The sequence below is a fragment of the Sinocyclocheilus grahami genome, unplaced genomic scaffold (assembly GCF_001515645.1).
Source record: "Sinocyclocheilus grahami isolate Dianchi unplaced genomic scaffold, SAMN03320097.WGS_v1.1 scaffold65.1, whole genome shotgun sequence".
NCBI classification, from domain to species: Eukaryota; Metazoa; Chordata; class Actinopteri; order Cypriniformes; family Cyprinidae; genus Sinocyclocheilus; species Sinocyclocheilus grahami.
In genome coordinates this window covers 355,526-375,083 of record NW_015505244.1, presented here as the reverse complement: position 1 = coordinate 375,083, position 19,558 = coordinate 355,526, and the positions used below count along the sequence as shown (strand labels likewise).

Here is a 19,558-nt window from a genome sequence, read left to right as displayed (position 1 = left end):
GATAGACCTATAGAAAAAAATATTTGACTTTTTCTTTTCTAAGAATGGCTTAACTTGAAGTGCTGTAAAAAATTTTTTTGAAAAAAATATTATTTTAAGGTACTTTATGATATGCATACAGCATACAATAGTGGATCTAACTTAGAATAAGTGTAAGTTTACTTATAGTTCATATTTTTCCTCAGAAATGTTGTTTGTGTTGATTCAACTGGTGCTATTATAAGCTTTAACACAATGCTTACAGTATAATTGACACCTTATACATACTTTCCAACAACTTGTGCTTTTATTTATTCCATTCTTATTTGCTGAATAATTGTTTATAATTTTTTTTATTTCCTTACATTTTTCATGAATATTATTTAAATTGCAAATTTATACAGTTAAAACAAATATAATACTGTATATCATGTATCATAAAACATTGACATAAGACCAAAAACATTGCAGTTCATGAAAATTCAGCATTAAGCAATCTTATGAGAGGAAGACTCTCATAAGAGTCTTCCCCCCCCCACAATAATCCATGAAAGATCAGCTTTTTTATGAATGAAACTTTAAAAAGCGTTTTTTCTCATCTAGTTTGTGTCCCTTAAAAACACCTTTTGATTTCCAGGTTTAAATTAGATTATCAATCCTATATTTTCAATGTGAACAAACTGATGAAAACTCTGAAATCAAATATGTTATTCATTCTGTGAGCAGAAAGCTGTATGAATCAAACACTCCATTAAACCTTTATGTCACTACATTAATTGTTTCATGCATAGAAGAGCGGGGAAAAAATAATTTGCACAATGAATTTCACAACAGTGGCTTTCAGCCCACAATATCTCAGTCTAACAAATATCTACTGTACAGTACAGGACCCTGGAAGAGTTTCACATAAATACAAATGTTACTGTAGTGACAACTCCAGCTCAGTATGGCTTAATTACACAGAGGTGCAATTAGTGACCTGATTTGACCTGTGTGCAAACATACTTGGCAATAAAGCTCTTTCTTCTGATTCTGATTTATCCTGTCATTTCACTTAATAAGGCACTTGTTCTAGTGGAGGGGAATGTGGTAAACAGAATGCAGTGAAGCACAGCCGATACAAATAATGATTTAGGAACAAGCTTCATAAATGGAAACATTCAATTTACTCATTTCTGTTCCTGTCATGCAGAAGAGCTTGTCTCTCAGATGGGGCCTGACCAGGGTTCAAATCATTAAACTGTTTCAAACAATGAATCTGAGACTGCGCTACTAAAACAAAATGAAATTGAGAACATATTGCTTCAGATGAGTCCAATTCAATGAAACTATGTAAACCCTTGCGTGGGTTGGTATGGAGACATGAAGCCTTGTTAGACAGAACTAAAGTTGTACTGCTGCCGTGTTCCTGTGGGATGAGAAACTCTCCACAACGTCCTCCTGGCAGAACAGATTGTATCCACAGAATCATTCGCTGCTTCAAAAAAGAAAAACAAGACCACAAAACCAAAGCTGAGAATGAAGTAATATGGAATAACCATGATGTAAATAGCTTGAAATTACACAGACCACATGGGCCATGTGGAGTCAACTGGCTATAAATGTGAAAGTCATGCAAGAAGAATGGAGGAAAGATGGATTCCGACCTGGAAAAGTTAACCAAACAAAATGCTGCAAATTGGTCAGTATAATAAGAGTGATGCATGCCATTCTTGGTTGCTGACAAAAACCTTAATATGCCTCAAAATACACAGCAAATCTGTGTTTTAAGTACAAATGATTAGGGAAGTGTTATGTAGTAAGTGAGAAGTGTGGTGAATGCAGATTCACTGATCGCAGGTCAGCTGGTGGTTTAGTAGCGTTTACAGATGGCAGTGATACATAATACTCATTAGCAGTGAACTCTCTGTCTCCCCTCTTGTATTTGCATATATTATGGATACTTTATTTACATAAGACAAGCAAAGACTGTAAAACCTCATTTTCCTGAACTTATTTTTTTGAAGTCAGGTTTGGTTACCTTCTCTCCAACAAGGCTCAGACTGAGTATACATAAATAAACATTGACATTGATAATTGCAATCAATTGTAATCAATGTATAAAAGGGAATACAATTAGTGCTGTTATGGTGTTTCAGAAACAAACAAATAAATAAACAAACAAACACTGACACTGATAATTGTAATCAATTGTAATCAATTCCAAGAATTAACATATGGATAAAAGGGAATAAAATGAGTGCTGTTATATTGCTTCAATCAATCAATAAACATTAAATAACTAATAATAATAATAGATTTTTTGAAACTGACACTGATAATTGTAATTGATTTCAAGAGTTACCAGATGAATACAAGGGAAGAAAGTGCTGTTTCAGTAATGATCTACTTTTGAATTAGAATTACAAATTTCTTGAGAAGATGATTCAGTGACTCCAAAAGACATTGGTTTAATGATGGAAGCTTCAAAAAAAAAAAAGTCTGAACGAAACTTTAAGTAATCTGAACTAGTCTTCTTGGTCAATAGAATCAAAAGATTTATGTCATTGGGATGAACCAAAATAACAGAAAATCATGCATGCTCAGTTCTGCAGCCAGTTTTTTTTAAGCCAGTAAGCTGAGCTGTAAATGCCATGTGACTAATCATTCTGGAGCTGCAGCAAATAAGGTCAATACAACACTGCATATCTGATGCCACCACAAGAACAGTGGGATTGACTCCTAGCCCTTAATCAAAACTAAAGTAGGCACTTTAGGGGCTGCAAAAGAGTCAAACGGTCTCAGCTGAGTATACTGTACATCTGAGCATTTAGACCCCTTGAATGTCATCGACTGAAACCCTCCAGTGAGAGTGGGTTGATGGGGATGTTTATGAATGCAAGGAAAGAAGAGCGACGTGAAGCGTAGGAGTTTGATGGAAACGGAATGGGAGGAGGGGAGAAAAAAGAGAGAGAACGAGGGGGTTACGCTTTATAATATTTCGTCTGTGTGTAAAGGGAATAGGAGTCCCACACTGAGGCTTTATTATCTCTATAATCAGTCACAATAACCATTCCCAGAATCCACCTCTGCCTCCACCTAATTTCCCAGCAGCTTCGACTCTCTCCCAGATGTCCTCCACCGTCTGTCTGCAGCGCCCGAAGACTGACAGCTAAGGAGAGCCTCGCTGTTCTAGGGTGAGGTTATGAAGGAAAAACAGTGTTTCGTTCCAGAAGAGGGAAGGCAGTGGTCACTTATACAGAGAAGCCGCCGTTTTCTTCCTCTATGTCAAATTGCAGAACATGTGTTGAAAACAGCCCTGCTATGCTTCAGCACGTGTGCAGGGCTATTGGGAAGATTTGTATCCCCTACTCATGGGGACTTGCAGATTCATGTCTTGAATGACAAAGCAAGGTTTGAACTAGGGCTGTCAATTAGGGTGACCAGACGTCCCCGTTATCTGGGGACAGCCCCGATTTTTGGTGTCTTGTCCCCGACTGGAGCTGTCCCCGGAAATGTCCTCGTTTTACAGCAAGTTCAAAACAAATACACTGCAAAAAAGCCTGACCAAAACGTACTTGTAGTGTAGTGATTATTTTCACCAATAAGCTACACTGATTAATTGGTCGTGCACCACTGCTTTAACCATGAAGAATGTAACCTTGACGAAAGCAGGGCACTATTATCATCAATTATCAAAAGAGACACCGTTATCGGTTTCAATGTACACAGGAAACACTGTGGTATAAAAACACTATAACAAGGGCTAACAAGGTGAGACATCGGCCATCTTGGAACTGTCAGTGTGTGATCACTCACAATAAAAATCAATGAGTTTCAAGATCACAACATTGCGCAGCCTTTGGTTGTAAAAATGTAAATTCCTGAGGTAATTGGATAAACTTTCACAGGTGTGAATGTATTGGTTTGTGTTTTTAATATGTATTAACTAAATTTTACAGGTTTTCAAACTGTGGTAACTTTTAATGTTGTGTTCGCTAACGGCTTCGTCTTGTTGTATTGTGTTAGTTTGGCAGAATCATCTGCTGAAGTCTATTGCAGATATATATATTCATACATGCATATAGGGTTGCAGACATACAGGCAACTTGCTCTCAGGTGTTCATGGACTGTCTTTGACCATTCCAATATAGCGGAAGGCTTACGTATAGCGGCCCGTTGAAAAAGCCACTAATGGCATCTACCTATACATATCTATGGTAGGTGAAATAAGTGAAAAACCTAAATAAGTGAAATAAGTGAAACAGGAACTAAACACAGGAAGTGAACAGAGAAACAATGGGAACGAAAGTATACTTCAAAATTAGAGTCCAAAACACAAAGTCAGTCAATAACTACACTGACTTAATCTCACAATTAGTTGTTAGCTGTATGTTTTTGGTTCACTAAAAAGAACCAGGAGTAAGTGTGCCGCACACATCCTGAAAAGTGAAGCAAAAATATTTATATCGCCATCTTGTGGCTGGCTGCAGTTTAGGGCATAAACCCCACCCTCTCCATGTAAATGAATGGGATGTGAGCTAAACTAAAATACACTTCAAATAATTTTTTCCCAAAGATGGTTTCCATCATTTTAGGTAGTTCTTATCACGTTGATGAAGGTTCAAGTGTTTGTTTTTCAAGTTTGCTTTTAATTAGATATTTGATGCTATAAAAATGGGATGTGGTGTCATGATTATGTGTTTGGGATTGGGTCTGTGGGAGTTTGGGTGGGACTTTGATACCACGGCTCCACCTTGCGATCATTACTGCGCAGACTCAGACTCCAAATGAATCACTACTGTGCAGACTCTAGCTCCAAATGACGCGCAAGATGACAATGGCCATACTAGGATGTTTTGGTTTTACTTTTCTATAGTGGAAGGAAGTGGAGTTGCGTCGTCCATCTTTTTTACAGTCTATGTTCAGGAATACACTGGTTGCGCTGTGTATTTTTGATTCACTAAAAATGGTTTATAAAAGCCATTCGTTCAGTAATCTGGCCACACTGGTTGCACTGTATGTCTCTGAATCACTAAAAAGAACCATTCATGAGAGTCATTTGCTTGGGAATCAAAGTACACTGATCGCACGCTATGTTTCTGATTTACTAAAAAGAACTGGTTCATAAAGTACTATTGCAAGTAATTTACCATTCAAGAGGTTGGGGTCGGTAAGATTTTAATTTTTATTTTTTAAAGTTGCTGTATGTAAATTTTTGACTCTACTAAAGCATAAAATTACCATAATATGTTTGCAGATATTTAAGAAACATGCTAAGTTAACATATTTGTTTATCTGAAAAACAATGCTACAGTCAGTTAAAGTCAAGTCAAGTCTGAGGAGGAGGGGCCGGGTGAAAAAAACCCTCTCCAATACTTTGAATTTGGACTGCAATACCTAGTTCAACCACTCGGTGTCAATCCTACATACAGCACCTTTAAGAAACTAATACTTTTACTCAGCAATGATTCATTAAATTGATCAAAAGTGACAGCTGAATATATAGCACAAACAAACTCTGTCATTTCGTATTTTAGTGCAGTATTACGCCAGCATCAGCAGAAGAATTCACATGCAAGAAACATCAACAAAAGCGAATGTCATTCAATTAAATTTCTCAATTGCTACACAAATAAAAGTCGGTATCATAAACCACATCCTCAACATGCCCTAATAAATATATTCAGTAAAAATCAATCCACTGCTCAGTGTTTAGTTATGAAAGCCACAATCACCTAGCATCAACTGTAATGAACTGTTGTACCTTCAAAGGTCTAAACCTATGTTATGAACAGTAGAAGCCCAACGGCACAATGCTAGAGGAGAATGTGTTTACTCCTGTAATGATTCATTCATACTGACGAGGACTAAGGCTAGAGATCACAGCAGCCCATTGCCTTCGTCCTCTGTAATGAAAGTCTCTGGCAGTGCTTGTATAGCTATGTGCACTGGGGACGCCTGCAGTATCGACCCAAGGCTCCATAATTTACTGTAATCAAGTGAGAGAATATTTTAATGGAATGAAGTCTCTTCTGTCAGCCGACTTCTGAATATGAGTTATTATTTAATATCTGATCCTTTCTAATTAGCTGCTTTCTCTGTGGCCAGCCTCTGCCCTCCATTCAAACACCAGCCAATTAAAATCACCCTGGTAACGTCTTTAAAGGGTCAAGGAGCTGCAATTGCTGTTTTAAAGATATAGCTGTGCTATGCAGACACATTCAAAGAACATCTCCCCTCGAGGGATTTATGTGGGGTTACCGGAGGCTACGGCATTCTTTGATTAGAAAACCTCACAAAACATCTCAGCTTTATGGAGATATTGAGAGAAAGTGCATTATACAGTATGATATATGATATTAAACTCTGGTTTACTTCATTACGGCACTTTTTATATGAAAATAAAACTCCCTTTTCTTCTAGAACAAATTAGAATGTGATGGGCTGTCATGATCTTTCCTTTCAACAACTTAAGAGGAAGTAAAAAATGTGGAGAAACACTCTTATACAAATGCAATCTCTTAATTTCAGTGAAAGTGGATGGGGACCATGGGATGTCAATCTCCAAAACAACAAAAATGCACCATAAAGGATCATAAAAATAATCCACATTTCCACAATAATCCACAACATTATAGTAATTTTAACAGAAAAAGACTTTTAAAAAAATGCATACTGTAATAGATCTTTCATGTCATTTTACAGTAAAATACTGTTAATTATACAGTTTTTGGAAGTGAAAAAAATCACCTTATAATTTAGAGTGAAAAATCATAAATTGACATTTCAAGAATTCTTGATGGTTTATATATTACTGTAAATTTAAGTTTATAAATGTTTAAATGTTATAAATGTTTTATAAATGCATCATTCATTCATTCATTCATAAGTTTAAGATTAATCTGTTTTAACATGTTTAAAACATGTGGCTTCCATATTTTTTATGATAAAGTTCTGGCAACCACCGCTGCCATTTTTTATATATATATATATATATATATATTATATGATTTTTTGTTGTTGTTGTTTTTCACTGCAAATTTTGCTTTTAATAATCGCCATAATCACCACTCATTTTCATTGAATGAAAAAGAACAGCTTGAACAATCTGATAAATATCACCTTTTGTGTTCACCGAAGGAAAGTAAGTCATAAGGGTTTCAAAAGACAAGCATTTACTATCATTTGTTTGCAGATCTTGTTTTGGTATCTAATCCAATGAAATACAAAAGTGTGTCTCACCTTCCAACAGGGCTGTTGTCTTTGCTCACCCAACCCTCAGTTTTGGCTCTTGGGACGGGAGGCTGAAGCATCTCAGCCGCAAGGGGGTCAGAATCTTCCTCCTCACGGCCCACCCACTCCCCCACCACCCGTGGCCTCAGTATGGAGTTATATGCCAGAGGGTCCTTTGAAAGGGAGGCCAAGTTGTGACGAGCCCAAAAGGAGAGAGGATCGGATAGAGACATAAACATAAAAACAATATGTGGTTATGCAAAGGAGTAATCAATTACAGAGGTGATAATTAAAAGGACTGATGTTGAAGTATGACTCATTATCTAAGCTACTTGTGTGGCCAGTAATTTTTACGGTGAATAGATTTTAATAACGGAGGACACGCATGGTGAGCAGTAATAACAAATTCAGCTTTGACATTATACTTTTACACTAGATTATCAGCATCTGGCAATTAAGAGAAAATGTCCTCTATAATGGTATTATTACAGGAAGAAATAAATTTGCATTAATAGCTAAATGTTTTAATATTCATTTGAAATACTAAATTGGGAACAGAGGGAAGCCTGGGCAAGCGGCCAAAAAGACACAGGCTATTAAAGTTTAAAAACTGTACTGTATTCTGAGAAATATGACTAAGGCAGATGTTTTCGCTGGATTCTCTCTTCATCTTTTTTATTTATTTTGTTTTTTTTATTTGAGTCTTCACACAAACCACAATCAAACTAGGCTTTACTTCATCTCTTTAACAAATCCATAACAGTATTTGATTTCCATTACTGAAAGAAAGCATACCAGATAAAAAGAAGAAGAAAAAAACATCATACCAGGTCAAAGTCATCTGAAACAGCAATGCCTGTGCAAAGGAAATAATTCACAGATCAATGTCATCAGAAAATAGATTATTGGACACTCTAAATTAGAGTTTCTCAATTTGTTTTCAGGACTCAGAATTTATGATGGCCCTACACAGTACCAAGTGTAATTTTTTTTCACCTTGAATATATATTTTTTAATATGTATTTGATAAGCCTATTTATTTAGTTTATTTATAGTTAGCTGTATTTTCTTATTTGCTTCTGGCACTGCTTTTTTCCTGCAGAACTCATTTTGGGGTCATGACCCACCAGATGTGAACCACTGACCTAGACAGCCTTTAGCTGCACACAATGAGTTTATTTTAGAATATTTTTAATAAATAAAGAAAATTCACAGTTACACAGTTTATTCCTTAAAGGGGTCATATGGTGCGATTTCAAGTTTTCCTTTCTCTTTGGAGTGTAACAAGCTGTTCGTGAATAGATAAGATCCCTAAAGTTGCAAAGACAAAATCTCAAACCCAAAGAGATATTCTTTATAAAAGTTAAGACTCGTCCATGCCCTCCTAAAACGCCTCGTTTAAACACACCCCCACATGTCTACGTCACGATGTGGGAAGATTTGCATAACGGCGCTCAAATGTTCACGCAAACAAAGAAGGCTTAACTTTATTGTTGCTGCCACCGCCATGTTGTGAAGACGCTGTGTGTTTCTTTTGTGAAAGCGAAAATATTTGTTAGGCCTTCCAAAAGAGGAAACGACTGGAATTCAGTGGTTAAGTTGCATTTACAACACTGTTCCAGAACAGTTCAACCCAAATATTCAGATGTGTGCAGCGCATTTTATGGAGGACTGTTTCCTGATCCTGGTAGAGTAGACGTCATTATGTCCCCACTGGATGCAACAAATGCCTTGTTTATAACGGGTTTTAATGTTTTTGTCTCATCGCTCCGGGACACGGCATCACAGTATGTTAAGGGGCGTAACATTTCCGTCACACGGTTGAGGTATTCGGCCAATCACAACACACTGGATAGCTGGCCAATCAGAGCACACCTCGCTTTTCAGACCGATGAGCTTTGTAAAAATCGATGCGTTTCAGAAAGGTGGGGCATAGAGGAGAAACAATAATGTACAGTATGTGGAAAATAATGTATTTTTTTAACCTTAAACTGCATAAACACATTTCACTACACCAAATACACAAAATAATGTTCTTTTTAGCAACATCATATGACCCCTTTAAGATTTCCATGCAGGTGTTGCACTGGGTAGCTGTCGGTTCACTCACTGCGGGACAGGTTCTCCAGGGCCTTGCCGAGCTTTTTGCTCTCTTGCAGTATGTGATTGAGCTCATCAAAGTCTCGACTCTCAGGTTTGGTCCTCCAGTCCCAGGTAGGGCGCAGTATTGAACGCGGCACTGCAACAGAAGACAAATAAAATACTTTTAAAAATGTAATAATAATAATAATAATAATTATTATTATTATTCAAAATATTTGAATTTGTTATCATTAAAATTATAGAAATTAAACATAAATAAATATATTATTGTACTGTTAAAACAAAGTAAAGGTTTAAATAGTAAAGGTTTAAAATCATAATTATTATATATTGTTATTACAAACATTAATAACAATCATAATTATTTTATTTTATTTTACACAACAACTGTCATGTTTTGTCCAAGATGATAAAGAAGAACAGTCAAGTTTCCAAATAAAGGTAATATTTATTATAACAAACTCCAAAGGCTTAACAAACTCGAGACAGCATGCAAACATAAACACAAACAAAACCAGACAATGTGGGAGAGGAAACACTCAATGTAATACACAATGGTGATGAACTAAATACAAAGACGTGTGCTCGCTAATGAATGTCCATGGTAACTGATGACTTGAGGTAAAACTAAAACAAATGGAAACTGACTATGAACAAACGTTCTGGTTACTAACGTAACCTCGGTTCTCTGAGGTAAGAGAGTCAGCTCTGAGCGTCATGTCTCATTTCCTTATCTCAGGGAACTGAGTTTGCATTAGTAACCGGATCATTCCCTTTTGAATGGTTTCCCCCGTTGCGTCGCTGACGCTTATGGGGAACACATCCAATAGTGCTGTGCTATAAGCAAGTGCAGAACGAAGCCGCTCTACGAGCCCAGCTCCGGAGCACCCATACTGAGGGCTCCTGTAAGCATGAGCCAATAATGAGACCAAGCCACTTAGGCTGAGGACTACATAACATAAACCTCTCCACTTAAAAAGGGGATTAGGTATTATAAAATCTAGTGAAGGTAGATGGCGACAACCAGTCATCATTCCTCTGGTGGAGTGGGCCATCACACCTATAGGCAGGGTTGCCAGGTTTTCACAAGAAAACCCGCCCAATCGCTACTCAGAACTAGCCCAAAACTAGCCCAACCGCGTTTCGAGGTGGTCCCCAGTTACAAATCACGTTCCGGGGAGTAAAATACAACTTTTTTGGTGGGGTTCCCTGCTAAAATTCGCATTCCAGGGGATAAATATCAGGTTATTGGAGTCGCTTCCAGAGATTAAAAAACAACCCTGTGTTAAAGTAGCCCAATTCCGCGAGAAAACCGTGGTCTTGGCAACACTGCCTATAGGACACTGCAAGCCTGCTAAGGTGTAAGCTAAGTCTATAGCATCTAATATCCAGCCAGTCTCTGCTTCGTAACCGGCTGCCCTTTACAGAGTGGCCTTCGAAGCATACAAAGAACTGCTCTGAGTGCCTAAATGGGCCAGAGTGTTCAACATACACTCTAAGAGACCGAACCGGGTAGAGTGGATTAGGACCCTGCTCACCTTCTGAATTGGGGAGCGCTATGAGGGTGATGACTTGTGCTTTGAATGGAGTGGAAAGCACTTTTGGCACATAGCCGTGTCTCGGTTTGAGGACAACTCTACAGCTGTTAGTCCCAAACTCAAGACATGGAGCACTGACCGACAGTGCTTGCAGGTCACCCACTTGCTTGACCGATGCTAAAGCCAGAAGGAGGGCGGTCTTAAGCGACTGGAGCAGCTCAATGGGAGGACCTCGCAGGGCACTGAGGACTATAGATAAGTCCGAAGTCAGCACCAGCCATGAGAGAATGATTTGCTGCAATGGCTGCCACATATACATTGACCATGGAAGGGGTGTGCCCCTTATCCAGCAGCTGTTGTAGAAAGGTTAACACGTAGGACATGTTGCACGATGACAGGTCCTGGTTCCATGCTGCACACTGACCATTAAAGGGTGTAAAACCATCTTGTAGATGGAGCTCAAGCCTCTAAAATGGTATTAGTTAGACTTGCAGGGAGCTGCAAAGGCTCCCGTCGAGGAGCCAAACATGAAGTCTCCACAGCTCTGGCCGGGGATGCCAAATCATGCCCTTCGCTTGCAAGAGAAGGTTCTGGGACGTCTGATTGAAACAGGCGAGGAGTTTTCCAAGGGAACACAGCTCTGATGCAGCGGTGTGTTACCCTGAGATGAAAACATCCCAGGTGCCAAGCATGTGATGGGACATGGACTTTGAGCCAATACTGAAGAGGCCACATGTGAAACAGGCCCAGAGGAATCACCAAGGAAGCGGCCGACATGAGGCTGAGGATCCTCTGGAAACCCCTGAGGGGATGTGAAGTCCCAAGTTTGAAAGATGCCGCTAGCTGCTGAATAGTCAGGGAACATTCTGGCGTAATCCATGCCCACATCCTGGCAGAATCGATAACTGTTCGCAGAAAGACCACTTGCTGGCTGGGAGACAAAGAGCTCTTGGCTAAATTGATTCTCAAGCCAAGCCGCTCCAGGTGGCTGAGTAGCAGCGACTTGTGAGCAATGAGTTCCTGTTCTGATCTGGCTAAGTTCAGCCAATCGTCGAGGTAATTCAGAATGCGGATACCCATCTGTCTCAGAGGGGTAAGAGCTATGTTTATGCACTTCGTAAAAGTGCGTGGGGCCACTTTGGGCTGGAGAACATGAACTTCATTGTCCCGTACCGAAGTTTGAATGATACCTCTGAAGCGAGTCGGACTAAGAGCGAACTGAAGAGAGTAGCCTCATTCTATGGTTTTTAGAACCCAACTTGACACATCCGGGATAGCTTTCCAAGCCTTGAATGGGGATTCCATTGCTCAGTGTTAAATGGTGGGATGGAGAGCAAGTGCTCCTCTTCGTCTTAGCATTTTGATCAGGACGGCTTTTGAGGCTCAGGGTCCAACATCACTCTGGGGCGGGGACCTTGACGCTTCAGAAACGGGTAAAGTTTCGCTGTCCGGGAGTGCTGCTGAAGCGCAGACTCAGGTTTAGGCTGTAGCTGAGGTGGTTCCGGCTTGGCAGGCTGCTGAGAGGATGGAGCCTTCTGGCGACTTGAAACAGCCGCAACACTGGAGAGCCTCAGCAGGAAGTGACACATTGCCTGCAATGACTTCTGTGTCGCTGTAAACTGGTCAGCAAATCCATCCACAGCAAAGCCAAACAGTCTTTTGGGAGAGACTGGTGAGTCTAGGAAAGCGACCTTGTCAGCGTCCCTGATCTATGTTAGATTTAGCCAAAGGTGGCGCTCCAGCACCACCAAGTTGGCCATGACCTTGCCAATTGCCTGAGCAGTGGCCTTAGTAGAATGCAGAGCCAAGTCAGTTGCTGTGCGCAGCTCTTTGAAGGTGTCAGAAATGGCCAGCTGCTGAATAAGCCCTGTTTGCAAGGGCTGAGGTAGTCTTGCAGGGCTTAGATGGGTGCGCTGCATGGGCTTTCAACCCCAGGTCCGATGGAGGGAACAGATGAGCAGCGATCAGCTTGCTGTCCACGCTGGGTCATGCTGTCTGCGTCGGAGGCGGGATTTCAGGCTCTTTGCCTGAACACGCCCATTATTTAGCATCCAAAGCAGTCAATGACATGGAGTCATGTGCGACAGCCTCCTCCTCAGATCTGCCGAAGGAACTCGCAGACGCACTCAGATTTGCTCTTAAATGCACCGAATGGTGCTGCCGGGGGCTCCTTCTTACGGCAGTGAGCAGCAAGCTGAGCTACTTTCTTCTTCTTCGGCTTCTTGCTTGCAAAGTCAGTGAGGAGATGAACTTTGTCACTGAAGGAGAAGAATTTTGATGACACTCAGAGCCGACTTATATATCGGTCGGCTCCTCCCCTTTTGGCGGGTTGAAGCACCACTGGTTTGTGCAGTTACACGAATGTGAACAAATCAGTCTTCAGTGTCAGAGTAAACAGGAGTTTCCCCATAAGCGTCAGTGACGCAACTGGAGAGACCGTTTGAATGGGAACTAAAAATCCATGATGAGGAAACTAACAACTCAATTGTGACAACAACAGTCACAATTACATTACTAATATTTATGGTTGTCTTCATTTCTTTGCTTTTGCTTTGCTTTTTATTTAGTTGCGGAAAACTGCAGGAAGAACTTCAAGCTTCTCTTTTGTTCATAACAGATTTATAATCAATTCTCATTACAAATTTTGAAAGTTGTTGATGCATGTTGCATTTTCAAATGCACATTAAAAGCAACCCAACCTAAGAGCAAATGGAAAGATGAGCTGTTGTGGAGCATTTTTTAATGTGAACCGAGCTGCTCTGGGACACTGAAAACATCAGATCATGATCTGTTTGCGTGTTGTCAAAGTACTGGTAATTCGGTACCAAGTCAATACTTTTTATAATTTTAAAAACGTAACAATACCACCATTTCCACAGTACCACTAGTACTGAGCACCAACCCGCTGACAAGTGGCTGCTTTCAAGCGGTCCCGTGTTTGTGTGAGTGTCTGTGAAGAGCATCAAAGGTTTTAATTTACAATGTGTTTTTGCAGCGCTGAGCATTGTAACCAATCACAGATATGTTTGTTGAGCATGTGAACGCAATGGCCAATCAGAATCACAACAGAGTTCATTCAGCATGAGCGCTACACTCTCACCAACAGTTTTGTAATAACCAACAAATTATAAACACAATATAAATAAGAGATTCATTGTATAGACAGATTTTTTTATTATAACAGGAGTTTTCACCAGACTATAGAATACCCAAGACGTGTCACTTGTATAGTTTTGAATGGGGAAAAATGCAACGCTTAAAGGGGTCATATGATGCCATTTCAATTATTCCTATCTTTGGAGTGTTACAAGCTCTTGGTGCATAAAGAAGATCTGTAAAGTTGCAAAGACTGAAGTCTCAAATCCAAAGAGATATTCTTTGTTAAGTTTAGAGTCATCCACGCCTACCTAAAACATCCCGTTCTAACACGCCCCCACATGTCTACGTCACGATGTGAGAAGATTTGCATAACGCCGCCCAAATGTTCACGCAAAGAAAGTAGGCATAACTTTTATTCTCGCTGTAGTATTGTTGCCGCCGCTGCCATGTCGTGAAGGTGCTGTGTGCTTCGTTGTGAAAGCGAAACTACTTTGTTTGACCTTCCAAAAGAGGACGATATCTGCTTCGTTATGCCTAGAGCTGATCCGTGCTGGTCACTGAGGAAATACATCAACTTCGCACTGTAGATTGCCGGATCGGCTTTCACCGTGAATGAAGCGGAGTACAGCCCGGGGTCGTCACATGTGGTTGCCGCAAGCACGCCGGACGGTCCTTCGTCGAATCCGCCGGCCATGCCATTCTCAAGCCCGCCCGCCTCCGCTCACTCAAGCCGGCCTTCGCTCACTCTAGGCCTCTGGCCTCCGCTCGCTCTAGCCCGCCGTGTGTTTCGTTGTGAAAGCGAAACTACTTTGTTTGGCCTTCCAAAAGAGGACACGACTAGAAATCAGTGGTTAAGTTGTATTTACAACACTGTTCCAGAACAGTTCAACCCAAATATTCAGATATGTCCAGCGCATTTTATGGAGGACTGTTTCCTGATCCTGGTAGAGTAGACTACAATGCCGGCTGTTCTGACTCACAGACTGTAAGTAAGTTTTTATATTTAAAGAATTTGCCACTGACGATTCAAACTTGAATTTTGAGCAGTGTAGAGTAGTGCTTGTTGTTTGTCATTTCTCCAATCACAAATGCAGACATGATTTTATGTTTACGTGGCGCGATGCAATGCAGCAGTATATGTCAGTATAAGTATAAGTCATTATAATCCATAATTATGTCCCCACTGGATGCAACAAATGCCTCGTTTATAATGAGTTTTAATGATTTTGTCTCGTCGCTCCGGCCGGACAAGGCATCACAATATGGCAAGGGGTGTAACATTTCCGTCACACGCTTGAGGTATTCGGCCAATCACAACGCACTGGATAGCTGGCCAATCAGAGCACACCTCGCTTTTCAGACCGATGAGCTTTGTAAAAATCAATGCGTTTCAGAAAGGTGGGGCATAGAGGAGAAACAATAATGTACAGTCTGTTGAAAATAATGTGTTTTTTTAACCTTAAACCACATGAACACATTTCATTACACCAAATACACAAAATAATGTTCTTTTTAGCAACATCATATGATCCCTTTAATATGGCCGCTCAATCGCAGGAAGCCCCGCCTTCTGAATGAAAAAGCCAATCGCTAATCTGTAAAGTCAGCGCGTCACTGCAGCTGCCGTTAAAAGTCCCGGTTGCTATAGAAACAGTCAGCATTCTGAGACGTGCTCTTAAGGCCTGCGCATGCGCACTGGCTGATCTAGCTTGAAAAATAATCTTTTTATAATGCTATTTGCGTAAAAGTAACAACATTTATGACACAGTTGTTGTCAGATATCTTTGGTGATTTCAAATATGAAATTTATTCGTAAGCTTAGTGAACAGTTTTGGAGAATTTTATGTTTCCCCATTCAAAGAGATAGGGGTTGCACTTGCATGCCCAAGAGGCGTTTCAAAGATGGCCGCCGAGTGACATGACTTGTCTTAAAGGGGTCATATGATGCTGCTAAAAGGGCGTGTTAGAACGAGCCGTTTTAGGTAGGTGTGGCTGACTCTGAACTTTTATAAAGAATATCTCTTTGGATTTGAGACTTTAGTCTTTGCAACTTTACAGATCTTCTTTATGCACCAAGAGCTTGTAACACTCCAAAGAGAAAGGAAAAATTTAAATCGCATCATATGACCCCTTTAAAGGGACTTTGTTTTCACTCAGTGAGTTTGTGATGCAGCTGAACTTAAATGATATCAGCCTCATTGATTATAAGGGAACATCTTTGCTTACTTTCTGTGTATAACCCATTCATAATTTGAATAAAAGTTGTATTTTTCATGCTAAGTAAACACTGCAAAGTTTCAGGAGTGACGACTGTATTAAAATGTGGGACTGAATCTGAAATTGCAATGTTTGACATTGTGATAATCATAGCAATGGACGGGACAAAACCAATCTGATGTGTCAGAATATATCTGTGCATTAAGTCTTGCAGCGTAAGTGCAATAGACCAGCCACTTGTTCTGTTATCTGTAATGTGTTTGTTATTTTATTACGTTCATTTGATATTTTTAATACAATGTTTACATAATTTAACAATATTTGAAGGCTACATGATTTACAATGTTTTAACATATTTAATTATTATGGCATTACAATCGTTTTTGCTATGGAAACAAAATTGGTACCGAGAACCGTGGGATTTGGTACTGGTATTGATACCGACTACTGAAATGAAGTTACAGTGACAACACAATTCATTTTATTTATTATTTGAAGGCCAAGTGCCACTATTGTTGTGTTTTTGTAATGTTAAAAGGTTTAAATAAAGGAGTTAAAGTTTAAGTATTAGTGTTCTTTTTTTTACCGTGGTATCAAATTGGGTATCGAATATCGTGTACTTTTGGTGGTATCAGTACTGAATACTAGATTTTTGGTATTGTGACATCCCTAGTGTAAATAAACACAATGCTGTGCCTCACTCTGAAACACGCAGCACATCAGACTAATTAAATCACCTTTGTGATTTGATAATCACACAAGCTATATCACGTTTTCACAACCATACATTGTTAGAAGTCATTACAACACAATTTTTTTTCTTCTAATTTACGCAAATCACGTCATACTTCTCAGGTCAGAAAATACCAAAATCCGATAAATATGGAAATATCACATCCAACTAATATCAGTATCAGTCACTTTCCTGACTTGAACAATCATTGAGCATTTTAAGGGCAATTTTACTCTGTCCATCATCCGAGGACTCTTGACAATTTGTTTCAGGTAAAAGTACTTTTTAGCGCTGTCACTGTGCGCAGCCCCAATGCAAAAAATTCCAAATGTCCGCAGATTGCCAGACACATGCAATACCTCTGTGAGTCTGACTAAGAGCACTTGCAGCAAAAAGTGTAACACTGAATAATTTAGAACACTCACAACGTCAAGATAAATGTGTTTGCCACTGCTGTGACTGAGAGGTATTTGCTTTCAGTGCAGTGCATGTTTTGCAAATTATTTTTGTACAGGGTGTTTTCCCATCCACATTCCCCAAGCCTCTGTAATTGCTTTAAACATGGCCTATGCAGACAAAAAGTACTGTGAGAATGCAATGTTATGGCACACAGTAAGAGCTGCATTTTCACCTGACAAAAAATAAATTAATAAATTTAAAAAAATTTAAAAGGGTAGAAAAATATTATAATTCCATGACACAATGACGGCACAGCTTATCTCAGGTAAAAGAACAAAACAGCTCATTAGCTTCCGTGATCAAGTGCCACAGCACTAAAGCTGGACGTTGGATACCCAGAACGACCAATTAGTGAATGTTATGATGATCTGGGAGATCATTTGGCTTGGTCTGAAATTAGTATTTTGATGCCTTAAGGACTGTGCTTTTATGCATGAGCTTGATTTGCGTAAAATCATGACAGAATCATGACAATAAATCAGGTAGATCTATAGCATATCAGAGTCCTGCACAATGTGTTGCTTAGGGAGAACAGATTCTGGATTTCTGTCTCATCCATGAGCTTGAAAATGAGAGCTACTATGCATACTGCAGCATGTTTCCATGTGTAAATTACACTGTGTTTATTTTGCTGCAGAGTAACCTCTGGACTCATTATGTGAAACATCACTGCCTGGAAACCAAGAGCCTACATTTTTGTGAACACCTGACATAGCTGACACTTCAAAGATGTTAAATGAATAATTCACGCAAAAAAGAAGCAATATTTCCTGCAGCTCTCAAATCTCATACACACTTTTGAATATCAAAACTGGACTCTGAGAAGTGCATTTACATGTTACCAAATGTTCATAATAAAAACCCCCAAATACATGAAAATGTTTGAGACTTTGAATATGTTTCCTTTTTGATAAAAGAACAACAATTTAGGAAGTTTTAGTTTTAGTTTACATTACCTATAATTAACCTTGTAAAGCCTGACATGCAAAATAATATGCATTAAAAATCCATTTTCTTTTAATAGAAAAAGGAATGTTTATTGAGCACTGACAAAATATAAAAATATCTAAAAAGGGGGGGGGGGGGGGTTGTATACATGTTTTTATTTTAGCTTTTATGGTTTATATAGTATGATACACGCTCAGAAAAAAAGGTACAAAAGCTGTCGCTGGCGGTACCTTTTCAAAAGGCACACCTTTGTACCTAAACAGTCCATATTGGTACCTTAAAGGTACATATTAGTACCTAAAGTGTACATATTAGTACCTAAAGTGTACATATTAGTACCTAAAAGGTACAAAAGTGTACCTTTTGAAAAGATACCGCCCCATATATTTGGTGCAGATGTTGTTATTTATATGGTCAAAAAGTAATACAATTCTGATAACCTGTAATTTAAACCAATGAGATCTTTATAATAGGCTTACATATTACAAATTTATATAAATATCAGTTCTATATCTCCCATAGTATATAAATACAATTCTATATCTCTATATTCTATATCTTTTACTTGCTAAAAAAAGCACAAAATATCAGTCAGATGATGGTAGGCATAGTATATTGTGTACAACTGCAACGTTTTGATCTTGTTGATAATTCAGAGGCCTTCGAAATGTGCGTATTGAATATGATAAGGTAGGCTTTATAGGGTTAAGCATGATCTAAATGACTGTGTATGTAAATGCACTCAATGATTTTTGTGTTCCATTCGTGACTTAATTTTAGGCCTTTCCCTCAAATAAAGCTCTTATTTTTCATACTTTTTGGATGTTGGCAGTCTACATTCATTTCAAGGAAAAGAGCAGAAAGGTCATACAGTACATTTGGAACGACATTAATAAACCATTTAAAATTTGGTTGAACTATTGCTTTAAAGTACAAGAACAAAAACACAATCACAGGATTTTATGAACTCACTGATGTGAAAACCATCTAAATAAGTCAGCTGGAAATGGGCACAGGCACACATCCACAGTTTAAAATGGGGTTACACGTATTTACAATCTCCCTTCGTGCCATTTCCCCAAAACTGGCCGACAGCCTCCACTCAGGCAGAAATAGAACCGCTGTCAGTAACGGAGCATCATATTAAATTATTAAAGACTCTGATACGAATTACTCCCTCACTCAGAGCTCATGCTGACAGCCTCCATAATGGCACTATCTAAAGATAGAAGTCGTCATTGTTCACTAATGTACAGACAGTCTCCTC

At 39.2% G+C, this 19,558-nt stretch overlaps 1 protein-coding gene across 1 annotated transcript in view; it reads right to left on the bottom strand.

Moving 5' to 3' along the window:
• The window catches only part of LOC107585009 (uncharacterized protein C8orf34 homolog), an 89,407-nt gene that overhangs the window by 69,384 nt on the left and 465 nt on the right, over positions 1-19,558 (bottom strand). Inside the window, exons 3-5 of the mRNA XM_016271814.1 lie at positions 9,305-9,433; positions 8,022-8,050; positions 7,204-7,367 (exon numbers count right to left, since the gene is read on the bottom strand). Of these exons, the coding sequence (XP_016127300.1) occupies positions 7,204-7,367; positions 8,022-8,050; positions 9,305-9,433 (322 nt within the window). The remainder of the gene's footprint in view (positions 1-7,203; positions 7,368-8,021; positions 8,051-9,304; positions 9,434-19,558) is intronic.